The sequence below is a fragment of the Sapajus apella genome, unplaced genomic scaffold (genome assembly GCF_009761245.1).
Source record: "Sapajus apella isolate SASKATOON/1434 unplaced genomic scaffold, GSC_monkey_1.0 scaffold76, whole genome shotgun sequence".
NCBI lineage: Eukaryota > Metazoa > Chordata > Mammalia > Primates > Cebidae > Sapajus > Sapajus apella.
The window spans coordinates 6,578,849-6,592,052 of NW_022437016.1; the positions used below are offsets into that span (position 1 = coordinate 6,578,849).

General features: G+C 41.2%; 1 protein-coding gene across 1 annotated transcript in view; it reads right to left on the reverse strand.

Moving 5' to 3' along the window:
- Positions 1-7,969: 7,969 nt before the first annotated feature.
- Positions 7,970-13,204, reverse strand: part of STOM (stomatin) — a 29,609-nt gene continuing 24,374 nt past the window's right edge. The window contains exon 7 of the mRNA XM_032251493.1: positions 7,970-8,437. Coding sequence (XP_032107384.1) covers positions 8,237-8,437 — 201 coding nt within the window. The 3' untranslated portion in view covers positions 7,970-8,236. The remainder of the gene's footprint in view (positions 8,438-13,204) is intronic.

Genomic DNA, 13,204 nt, shown 5'->3' on the forward strand with positions numbered 1-13,204 from the left:
CTGTAGTGTGGCTCAGCTCTTTCCTTGTGCCCACCTGACAGTGAGAGCCAGCGTCTGCCCTGCCTGAGTATGTCCCTGGTGATTCTGAGAATCCCCAGAGAGGTGCTTAGCATTTGCCCCTGAACTGGTAGGTAAGCTACATCCACCCTGTGTGTGAATCTTGGTGCCCTGAGAAGCGATGCCACAGTGAGAAGCGATGTGTGTAGATTGTCCTAGGGGGATACCTATGTAAAAGGAAATAGGGAGGGGCCGGGCATGGTAGCTCATGCCTATAATCCCAGCACTTTGGGAGGCCAAGACAGGTGGATCACCTGAGGTCAGGAGTTCGAGACCAGCCTGACCAACATGGTGAAAGCCTGTCTCTACTAAAAAAAAAAAAAAAAAATAGGCGTGATGGCACATGCCTATAATCCAAGCTACTCGGGAGACTGAGACGGGAGAATCTCTTGAACCCAGGAGGTGGACATTACAGTTAGCCAAGATTGTGCCATTGCACTCCAGCCTGGGCAACAGAGCAAGATTCTGTCTCAAAAGAAAGGAAATAGGGAGGAAACCACGGAAGACTGGGAGGGTCGTCGGACCCTAGACTCTACCCTAGGTGGAGAAGAAAGGGAAAGAAGGTTGTGTGGAAGTGTCTTATATGGTCACGTAGTCCAGGAAGATTTGGCAAGGCTTGTAGGCAGTCCTAAAGCCAAATTCAGTGTTCTTTTAAAATTTAATGGTATAGTCCCATTTTTGTTGTTTTTTATTGTGGCAAACTGTGCATAAGAATGAAGTTAATTTATCATTTTAACCATTTGTGAGTGTGTATTTCAGAAACACTGCATATGCACTGTCGTGTAGTCATCAACACTCTCTGTACCCAAACCTTTTTGATACCCCCCAATATAAACGCTCTGCCCATTAAATAATAATGCCCCATTCCTCCCTATTTGCCAGCCCCTGGTAACCTGTATTTTACTTTCAGTCTCAGAATTTGACTACGCCAGGGACTTCACGTAAGTGGAATCATACGACATTTGTCCTGTGTGTGTGCTTATTTCCCTTAGCAGAATGTTTTCAAGACTTATCCGTGTTGTAGCATATATCAACTTTTCACTTCTTTTTGTGGCTGAGTAATATTCTGCTGCATGTGTATACCACATCTGGTTTACCTATTCAGCCATCAATGGACCTTTGGCTATTTGTGCCTTTTGGCTATTGTGCATAAGGCTGCTATGAACACAAGTGTCTGTTTGATTCAAGTGTTCTTGAGCCAGAGTCAAAGTCCACCGGCAAAGGATTCATGTGTCTTCAGTAAGCAGGCATGCCTTATCTGCCGCCTGCAGTGAGTCACTGGAAGGCCTGGCCTTGGGGCACATGGCACATGTGGGATGAAGTTCAAAGCCAGCAGCCGGAGCCCTTATCAATCATCTGCCCTGCAGTAGAAAGCAGGCAGTGTGCATCCTCATAGCTGCCACACCCTGTAGCAGCTGTCTGTACCTTCCTTGCTACCTCTGGTTCCCACAAATTCATTCTGCTGCCCCAAAGTGATGTGGAGAAATTATTGCAGCAGCTGCCATCGTCAGAGCTGCCCCAGGATGCTCTCAAAGTTTGCAGTCTTCAGGGTATGGAAGAGGGACTCCTCTGTGCCTTCTTCGTGCCCTGGGCCCTGACTCTACTCATGCTCAGCATGTCACATAGTCCCTCTTGGGGGCTATGTGGATATTTCCATGTTGTTTCATAATCTTTTCTCCTGGGAGGCTCGAAACCAGTCCAAGGAACCTGCTGGAGGACATTCCCCAGTCCTCCCCCTCTATCCTTTTGGTCTCTTCTCACTTGTTTTCCCACCTCTTGTCTCGTGTGTGTGTGTGTGTGTGTGTGTGTTTACACTGTTGTTTCCAAAGCTGGCTGATCACGCAAATTGCCCAGGGAACTTTTTAAAAGCATGGATTCCCCAAGGACCCTTCCTCCAGAGATTCTGATTCATCGCAGAAGTGTTGAGGGTAGAGAAAGAATTTTCTGGGTGAAGCATGGAGGGAAGATCGTCATTTTCAGGCAGAGGGTGTGGCAAGTACAGGCAGAGGGCTATGAGTGGAACAGCGTGCTCAGGAACAGACGGCAGCCAGGAATGGCAGGCCTTAGAGCTGAGAAGTGGGCAGGGGCTTTGACTGCTATTCTAAGGGTTTGGACTTGATTCCATAATGCCTGCCTTGCCTACCCCCAAAGGGTTGCTTTCATGGTCAAAGCAATCAACTTGACAAAGTCCTGGTACAAAAGTGGCATTTACCACCCAGAGCTGCTAGGGCTTTCATGAGACGCAGGTAGAGGCCTGTTTAGACAGAACTAGCTAGCTTACTAGAAATTTGTGGGAGGTAAAATTTCAGGTAGGCCTGCCCATTAATTCTTTATTTCAGTTTATACCGGCGTTCAAGAGTACGGCCTCAAGAGAGAGTTGTGCAATGCTCTGAGAAAGAAAATAGCCTGAAGTCACTGAGATGCTGACTTCATATTTTTCTCTCAAAGGCAAAAAAGCCAATCAGGAACACTATCACTTCAACCACATATTTTATCTTTCTGACAGTTATAGACATCATCATCTCCTACAATAGAAAAATCATTGTGAAATAATGAGACAGATGCAAAGGGACAACACTAGGATTAGATCCTGCGTCCAATTTTGGGCAATTCAGTTGAACAGATATTTATTTTGTACTTACTTTGTGCAAGGTATTATAGATATAATACTTAAAAAAAACTTTTGGGCTGGGCTCAGTGGCTCATGCCTGTAATCTTAGCACTTTGGGAGGCTGAGGTGAGCAGATCCAAGGTCAGGTGTTTGAGACCAGCCTGATCAACATGGTGCAACCCTGTCTCAACTAAAAATACAAAAATTAGCCAGGTGTGGTAGCATGCACCTGTAATCCCAGCTACTCAGGAGGCTGAGGCAGGAGAATCGCTTGAACCTGGGAAGCGGAGGTTGCAGTGAGCTGACATTGGGCAACAGAGTGAGATTCCATCTCAAAAAAAAAAAATGCTTTTGGAGCCTCAGTTTACCCACCTGCAAAATGGTAATATTGTATTAATTTAATACCTAGCTGGAGGTAGTATAATATAGTGGCTAATAGTTGGCCTTTGGAGCCAGATCTGGGTTCAAATTCTAGCTCTACCACTCATTAGCAGTGTGATCTTATTTAAGTTCTTTGCAGTTTCCTTAGCTGAAAAATGGGAATAAAACCAGTGTCACCCCACTTAGAATTCTCATGAGGATTAAAGGAGGTAATGCTTAGCACAATGTCTGGTCCATAATAAGTGCTCAAAAATGGTTAAATATAATGAAAGCACCTAGACCATAGCAGAACCTAGTATTCATCCATGGAGGTAAAGACCCAATGTACTGTGGATCAGAAAGAATGCTTTTGGCTGTAAGGAACTTCGGAAAGCCAACTCAAACCAAATTAAACCATAAACACACTTATGTGCTCTGATACATAATCAGTTCAAGAGTTGAGGAGGCCTTCATGGTTGACTAAATCCAGTAGGCCTGGGTTTCCTGCTCTTTCTTCTTGGCCTGGCCCTCCCTAGTCTGGCAGTGAAATATCTGTAGGTGTTCTGGCTGCTCCACACCCATGAACAGCAATGCCCAGAGGAAAAGAGGACTGTTTCTAGAAATGTTTGCAGAAAAGGGAGGAGGAACTGCTCCCAAGTCCACAGAAAACCTTTCCTCAGGTCTCAAGAGCCCATATTGGGTCACATAATCATTCCTGATGGAATCATGGGCTAGAAGGGTGGAATTATTCATAGGCCACTTAGGTTCATCCCAGCTGCTGGGGGTGAATTCTTTTGAGGTCAGAGCTCTAACGGGGAGGTATCTGAACCAAGTCATGGTTCCTAGGAAGGAGGGAGGAGATAAATGGATGCTAGGTAGACTGCCACTTTGCTGGAGACTTAGGGGCCAGAAGCTGAAAATAAAAATTGAAAGTAATGGCTCCTTACAGTTCTGTGGCATCCAGCAATTTTTGGAGTGCTCAACTTCCAGTCATTTTTTTCTCCTAGAATCTTTCGGGGAAGATTTGCAGCCTATATTATGATTACTAAGTTTCTAGAGTTTATTCTAAAACCTCAGTTTTAATAAGCCTTCAATTTCGTTTCTCACTAAACACTTCTGGCTATAAGATAGATTGAAAGGGGCCGTATCCTATTAGCAAGTATGTCTGGTTTAGGCAAATCCTAGCTTGATCTGAGTCTGGATCTGCTGTAGACCTGATGTTAACAACATCACAGGAAGAGATCACCACTAATATCCCTGTGGATTTTCCTGTGGCCTGGCCAACACAGCCAAATGAGATTATAAATGAAAATGAAAAAAGATGTATAAAGTATCTTGCACAGTGCTGGCATTGAACCCTGGTTCCTTTTGCCTTGGTTCCTATAAAGTAAAAACTCTTTAGGTAACTACATAGCTTTGAAGTTAGGATCTTAGACATGATCTAGCCCAGGATTTCTTAAGTCTTTGGATAGGTTTGGTACGGGCCAGTGTACCCCTAAAGGATGCAACTTTGTGTTGTGCACACTATGTGCAGTTTTCAGACAAAGCACTCTGTAGCTTCCAACACATTCTCAAAAGGTCTGAGACCCAAACAGGTGGACTATAATCTTGTTTTACAGGTGAGAAAAAATGAGGCTGAGAGAACATATGATTTATCTAAGGTCACATTATAAGGTGGATGGTATAGCAAGAAAAGCATTCCAGAGCAGTGATTTGCAAACAGAAAATCTATGAGGTGCTTATGTGATTTCATAAACATTAGCTTCAGATTCCATGTTCAAAGTGGTAATAAAAACAGACACTTCAGCAAAATGGAGAAATTGAATGTAGACTCCGAATATAAGATTGGAACTGTTTCATAACTGATTAATATTAATTTTTGTTTTTCAAAACAGCCTCATTGTTATCATTGAGTTACTTTATATTCAGTAAATGTTATAAATGTGAACTCAAGAATTTATCCTGGCAAAAGACATTGTAAACCTTTTAGCAATGCAGTTACCTTTGAAAAAAGGGGTTTGTTGCTGAAAGGAGGAGGAGGGGCACTGGATTCACTATTTACCAGCCAAGTAACTGTGAGACTAGGTTTGTATCAAAAGAGATGATATCCTTTAAAAAGCGACGTAAGCTCAAAGTCTATGGAACACTGGTTTCCTCTTGGTCAGGCCAGTGTCTTACACATTTGTGGTTACAAATGTATAATCAACTCTCCTCGTTTTGCAATGAACTTTGGCTGAATCAGATGGCCCAAAACTAAAGTTCAAGTTTAGGGCCTGTCTAGGTGTGAATATAAAGACAAATAAACTTTGATAGTCTTGGGGAAAGTTGTGATCTATCTATCTATCTATAAAATGGTAGTGGTGGTGTGTGAATGGGGGCACTAGAGGCAGGCAGTGTCACACGAAGATACACTGATATACCTTACAAATCTTTGGCATTAGACAGACCTCGGTTTAAATCCCAGCTCTGTTCCTTTTTAAACATGTGACTTTGGCTGGCTGTCTTAACCTTTGAACCCCAGTGTTCTCATCTACAAAATGATGACAATAAAGTGTGTAGCAAGCTATTTGGAGATAAAATGATGGAATGTATGTACAAGTATTTGTGCACAGAGCTGAGTGACTGGTGCTCCCAAATGGTAGCCATTAATTCAAGACAGTTCTTCAAAGGTCAGATGTTGCAGGTAAAATCCATTGGTTTTATATCATTTTTTCACTCTTTTTAAGTAAAGCATATGTCTATGTGATTAACTGGGTGACAGCAAGAAGTGGGTTCCTGTCCCGTTTGGAGGAAGGCAAAGGAAAATGAAGCCAGTTAAAACTTTGTGGTGGGGGTGTGTGTGTGTGCGCATGGATCTCTAACTCCCCAGGGAAAATGTGTGGGTCAGTGCACCAGAGGGGGCCTGGACCTGGGAGACAGCAGATGGTCCACAGCAGCCTGCCCCTTCCCCTGGCCCACAAAGCACAAGAAGAACTCAGGCAGCCAGCTCAGAACTGAAGGATCTAATGTATTACTTCTGAAAACTGAAATCCACATATACCCAATGCAGGCTGAAACAGACTCTCACTCCAAAAATATTAGTGGAAGTGCATACACTTTATTATGTACATTGTTGGAAAGGGAGGTCACCTGGAAAAAGCTTGCACTGGCACTGTGTTCCTAGAGCTCCTTCTATGCGTCCCTCCCAAGTGATTTAATTTCAACCTATGGGCTTATGAATTCACAAGGCAGAAAAGTGAAGATCATCTGGTATCTGGAGACAGGAGAACTCAACGAACCAAAAGTACTGTTACCCTAAGTCTCAGAAAAGATTTTCAGTCAGGATATGGAGACTCCTGGTCCTCAAGGGTGAGCCACTTCACACAACAGATAAAACTTATCATTTTAAAATTCAAAATATGAGTGCAACTTGAGTTTCAGTTTCAGTTACACCTATCCATATCTCTAGTACACTCACCTAGGAGCCAGGATACATGGTTGTTCAAGGTTTCCTAAAATAAGCTTGAAACTGGGGGACAGGGGAAAGAACATCCATTGGCTGGAGGGACAGAGTCGTTCATCTAAGGACAGCTATAAAGGTTAGTGCTGGGAAGGAAAGCTGTTATTCTTAGACTTCCCGAGGTGAACTCAGAGTCTCAAAGAAGTGTTACAAATGTCACCTGCCAGCTTTCTGGACCAGTAAGTAGAATGCCAGGTTGCTCAGATTCACAGACGTTTGCAAAGAAATTGTGGTCCAGAGGAGCTGACCACTTCCTCTTTCAGCATCAATATACATGATAGAAGAATGACTAGGCAAATTAGAAAGATCTACATCTATATAGATATCATCAGTTTGACAGTATCTGCCCAAGGTCATTAGACATTACGTATCCAATATATTGTGAATTCCTTATACTATGTAATGAATGGGTTTGTAATCAAGATATTTCACAGTGTACCACAGTTAACAGCATGCAGAAAGTAAAATATAATGGCTTCCTGAAGTTATCTCTTAAAAAGGTATTTTAGTCCTTAGGCTATTCAAATCGATATATAACAATTGCATATAGAATGTAGAGAAAATTTTATTGTAAAATTAAAACTATTTAAAACCTGATATATGAAAATAGGCAACAGTGAGAAAAAAGCACTTTTGTGACAAATATTTAGCTGGTTTGAAAGAACACAGAGGAATCATTTACTCATAAAGAAGGCTCAAAGAAGTTAAAAAATGGACATATTTTAAAAAGGGCCACTATACTAGTGAATTTAAAAGTCTTTGAAGGGTTAGGGTGATCTTTTTCATTAGTCTTGACTATTTCCCCTAGTTCTGACAAGTACAGGCAAGAAAATGGCTACTCTCAAGTAAGGATTATTCTGAAATATGGTTTGGATTTGGAACATAAATGAACATTAGGGAAATTTCCTTAATTAAGACTCTCTGGCATGGGCTTACACCTGTAATTCCAGCACTTTGGAAGACCGAGGTGGGCGGATTACATGAGGTCAGAAGTTCTTGATTAACCTGGCCAACATGGTGAAAATCTGTCTCTACTTTAAAAAAAAAAATACTAAAATTAGCTGGGTATGGTGGCACATGCCTATAATCCCAGCTACTGGGGAGACTGAGGCAGAAGAATTGCTGGAACCTGGGAGGTAGAGGTGGCAGTGAGCCAAGATCATGCCATTGCTCTCCGGCCTGGGCAACAAGAGCAAAACTCTGTCTCAAAAAAAAAAAAAAAAAAAAAAAAGAAGAAGAAAAAATGAAAAAAAGAAAAAGACTCTTTGGATCTCTGGAGATAAGGCACATATGACCTAGAAAAGCTGGTTGTGGTGTAAGGTCGTCACTTTCTGCAATCCAGCCAGCGGTGTCAGGTGGCAGTTACAGCCTAGGTTCTTGCCTCTGGCCTGGGTGCTTAGAGGGTTCAGAATGACTCAGTGGAAGTCAAAACAAGGGGGATCTAACCTATTACATAATAATCTAAAAATACAAACTTTTAACTATTTAAAGACTAACAGATTACCTTACATAAATCACCAATCTCTCAGTATCTACAAGCTAACAATTCTTTCACCTATTTTTATAACTGCTATACATTCTGGGAACACCACAATTGACATATGGAAAAGGAAAGGGGGGGAGAATATTCAAGCCCTATTCTATGAGTTAAAGGCTAATTTGGTCCCTCACTTCATCCTTGGAAGGGTAGCACTCACCTCTATGCTAGGCTAGTGGCTGTGCTTTGTCCCTATGATTCCTTGCAGCATATCTATGGGCAGAGGGAAGATAATTGTTGAGTTTTTCTCAGCGGCAATGGTGGTCAGTGTCTGCAGGTACCGGAGCTGAAGGGCTGCAGGAGATTCAGTGATGACCATGGAGGCTTCTTTCAGAGCCCTGGATGCATTCATTTCTCCTTCGGCTGCAATAACCTATGGACAGGTGAAAGGAGAGGCTGAACAGGAGAAAAATCGCATGGGGTATGTATACCGCAGGTGGTCCACAAAACTTTCCAGGGTGTATGTCAGAATAAAAGAAATCAATTTCTACATACTCAGTTTCCATATGCTTCTTTTCCTAAAACTGACTTGCCTGAGTAGTGCCTGGATCATGACATTCTCTTTTACTATAGCCTTTCCCCTATTTTCCAGGGTACCAAACGAAGGGATAATTCAAAATACTGTGCAGGATTGAGAAAGAAAATAACTTTAATGACTTCATGCAAATCTTTTCGCAAGTCAAGAGGATTTCCAATTCTCTGATGAGTATCTTACTAAACTGAAAGCTGACAGATCATTATAAATACTTTTTGTTGAAAGACTGTGATATAATTTTTTAGCACATAAATTCAAAGGGAGTGCTAAGAATTATATGATACTATTTTAAATAAAACTTCCATTTCTATCCATTTATGTAAATAAGGTTTCAAAGTCCTTATATCTATAAAAATGAAAAATAGGAATAAAATTGATGCTGAATCCTGTCTCATTCTACCTTTAATAGCCATCTATATATGTACTATTTAATTCTCATTCATCTTTTGAAGACAAGCATTTCTAGTAAAAATTGACTTCTTGTGCCAGGTGCAGTAGCTCACGCCTATAATCCCAAAACTGGGAGGCTGAGGCAAGCAGATCAATTGAGGTCAGGAGTTCGAGGCCAGCCTGGCCAACATGGCAAAACCCTGTCTCTACTAAAAGAACAAAAGCTAGCTGGGCATTGCGGCAGGTGCCTGTAATCCCAGCTACTCAGGAGGCTGAGATAGGAGAACTGCTTGAACTCGGGAGGCTGCAGTGAGCCACGATCATGCCACTGTACTCAAGCTTGAGCAACAGAAGGAGGCTCCATCTAAAAAAAAAAAAAAAAAAAAAATTGGCTTCTTATTTAGGAGAAATTCTGAAATGTTTGTAGAACCTTGTTTTTAGTTATGGGAAAGTTTTAAAAAATAATTTTAACTTAGGGACTAAATGTGTTACAGTAGGTTAATAAAATAATTCATGACAAAATATATGTTAGGGAAAGAATATGGGGGAGTGAAGGCAGAATAAAAACTTAAATTTAAGAAGAAGAAGAAGAAGAAGAAGAAGAACAAGAACAAGAAGAACAAGAAGAAGAAGAAAAAACATTTAAAAAAGCTCCTGACTGTTAAGAAAGAGTTTACTCACATACTTTTAATACATAACTAAACCATTATTATGTAAGTCTCACTGGGTACATTTAAAAGAATGATGTTAACAGTTTTATTTTAAAATGTCAATATTTACAACATGCCAGGAATTATATACTTGGCAAGTACATAAATTCAAGATGAAAATTTTTACGTGCCAATTTAAAATGTTTAATGGGCTTTATAGTTTTTCTAAATTCTATAAAGGGTTTCACAGGCAAAAAAGTTTGAAGCTCACTTGAGTAGTGGAGAGAACAGGAGCTCTGGAGTCAAATGGACTTGAGTTCAAATCCCAAATCTAACATTTAACAGCTAAAGGTCCTCAGAGAGGTTACTGAACATGCTGAACCTCAGTTTCCCATTCTTAAAGCAGACTAACATGTACTTTAGAGGACCACTTGTGAGGAAGACAGAGAAGGTATATAAAGTGTTAAATGAATAAAGGAATGCCAAGTGACAAGACCTGATTTTCAGGTCCAACTATGCTTTAATGCATAAAAGATTCAAGGCAGTTACTTTAACTCATAATCCTAGGAGAAGGAAAGGTATTAAAGTACCATAATTACCAAGATTAAAAGTAGAGTTTCTCCAGGTTATTATCCTCACTTGAATCTCAAAAAATTAATGGCCCATAATACTCCATGAATATCAGAATTGGAGGCAATAGTCTTATGCCCAGTAAATTTCATTTACTTACACAACAAAATTTGTGGGGCTTCTAGGGGTTAATAAGCCCAGCGTAGGAGAAGCTAGGGATAGAGATAGAGTGGAATCCCTAGCCTTCTTCAGCTCCTGGTCAGGTAGGGAAGGCAGACATGGAAGTAGATCATTTCATTCTAGTGTGATATGCTGACAGACATACGTACAAGACACAGTGCTAGCACACAGACGCAGGCCACTTTTGCAGAGGGTGATATGGTGAGGTTATAAAAGTTGAACATTAAAGGATAAAATGTTTGCTGTTTAGAAAAAGAGGAGGAAAAATATTTTAGGCAGAACACATAAAATGGTACTGAGGTATACAAATGTTGGTATATTCCAGAAAACTGTCAATGGCTGAACACTATGCCAGGAAGAGGCGAAATGTGGGGAATGAATGGGGCCAGGTTCTGAAGGGCAGTGAGGGCCAGGGTTTTTGATCTTCATTCTCTAGGTAATGGGAAGCTGTAGAATGATATTAAGCAGGTAAGTAACCTCCATCAGATCTAGTTTGAAAAACCTCTCTGATGGATGTCTGAGGTTAGAAGAGAGACAGGGAAAGCTGCTAGTGGAACTGCTTTAGAGTGGTTGTTGTGATTCACAGGTTGTGGGGACAGAGAACAAAATGGCTTGGGGAGCTATTCTCCCTATCAACAGAATTTGGAGACTAGGTATAAGGAGGAAAGGAGAACAGAGGCTGAGACCCAGGTTTCTAGGTTTGGGTTGCATAAGTTAGTGCCATTAATGAAGACAGGATGCAGAATATGGTACTCACTGAGAGAAAGACTCTAGTTTACAGAATAAAAACCTTAATTTATCAAAGCTACCCATCATGTCCTGCCTAGGGACAAGTGCCATGTCTGTGAGAAGGGACAAGTGCCAGTTCTGCTCAAAGAAAACCACAGAACTGTATTCCAAGGTAGGTATTACAGAGAATACATCAGAAGTCCCCTGCTATGAGAGCAGCAGGCTCCGATTTTTTTCCATGTCTTCTCGGATGTCCAATTAAGCACTTTTTTCTTTGGACATGGACCAGCTGAAAAGAGATCTCATTTCCCACCACCAATCAATACACAACCTCTTGGCTGGGAAGCCAGACCCACCAGGCTGGGCACACATTTTGTTCATAGAAAAGCCGCTCTGAGCAAGCTGCCAAAGATGTGAACACAACACCACCGGATTTGTCTAAACACAGGCCAAGTATACTCTGTTGATAGGATCTTAGAGAGCAAGGCAAGCTATTTTTGGGTTTGCAAGGGTTTTGTCAAATGTGCAGCCATCTCATGGCAAATGACATTTTATATTTATAGAACATCATTTTAAAGTCTGGCATTTTCATGTATGTGAAATTTGTATTACCCGTCCCCTTCTGTAGACCAGGTGGTCTGGGCAGAGGAAAGGCCAGAGAAAGGTGATCTGTATTTCTGCACTCCACCCTCTCAATTAATAGACTTCTATACCCAGGAACATGAGCCCGAAAGCACGTGCCAGGCATTTTTCTGAGAGTTATGAAAAGGAAATAAAAGATGATGCAAACACAAAAGATATTACATTTCAAGCCACTAAACACTTTAAAAACCAAACCTAACATACAGAGAAACACACGGGAGAATCTGTCCTCTTCTGTGACTGGCTTCTTTCACTCCAATTATGTGTGTGAGCACTTACATTCAGTCTCTTTGCTATGCAGCATGCCTTCACGTGAATAAACCAGACTTTATCCATTCAGCTAGGTATGGACATTTGGGTATTCTATAGTCTGGGACAATGTAATGCTGTGAACATTCTAGTACATGCCTTTTGGTAAACATGAGTGCATTTCTATAAGATTCATACTTAGGATTGGAGCTGCTGGCACATAGGGTATACAAATGTTCAGTTTGGGCAGACGTTGCCAGACTGTTTTCCAAAATGGTTGTATTAAGTTACACTGCCACCAGCAGAATATGAGAGTTCTAGTTCCTCTCTCACCCAAACTTGGTTCTTTTCCTTTCTTTTCTTTTTTTTCAGGCCATTCTGATAGCTGTCTAGCGTGACGTGTACTTATAATGTGAATTTGCATTTCCCTGATGGCTAATTAGCCTAAGGAATTTTTCTGTAAAGTTTCTTAATCTTTAGATTCTCCCATTCTATCCCACCTTTCCTGTGTAATTTATTTGTTGAAGAAACTGTGGCCTCTTATTTTCCATGAGAATTTCAATATAATAAGCCTATGGTTGTTCCGGGGTTACTGTATTTTGCAGAAGGGCTAGGCTCATTGTGATTCTATGCATGAACTCCAAGACAGCGCTGCCCAAGTTCATGAGACTGCTTCTAGACTAACCATACAGCCCCGTCTAAGTGGGAGCATGGCAATTCAGAATTCTAAGTGGTTTCTTCTATCTTTTCTTATTGCCATAAAGGGAAGATAGAAACTTTCTTTCCAAACTCTTAAGAATGCTATGGAAGAGGCTCACAGCCCATCCTGGAAAGTCAGTGAGGAGCAGAGGGGAATTCTAATTTCCACTGCCACTAATCAACTGTGCAACCTTGTGGATGTCACTTAATTTTTCTGGGCTTCAACTTTTCCTTTGAATAGTGGGATGGCAAGCAAGTTTCATTTTTTAAAAAGTTTTTACTATTTATTTAATTTTAAAATTTAATTTAATTTAATTTTTTTGAGAAGGAGTCTTGCTCTGTCATCCAGGCTGAAGTACGGTGGTGCTATCTCCGCTCACTGCAACCTCCACCTCCTGGGTTCAAGCAAATCTTCTGTCTCAGCCTCCCAAGTAGCTGGAATTACAGGTGCACACCACCACGCCCAGCTACTTTTTTGTATTTTTAGGAGTTTCAC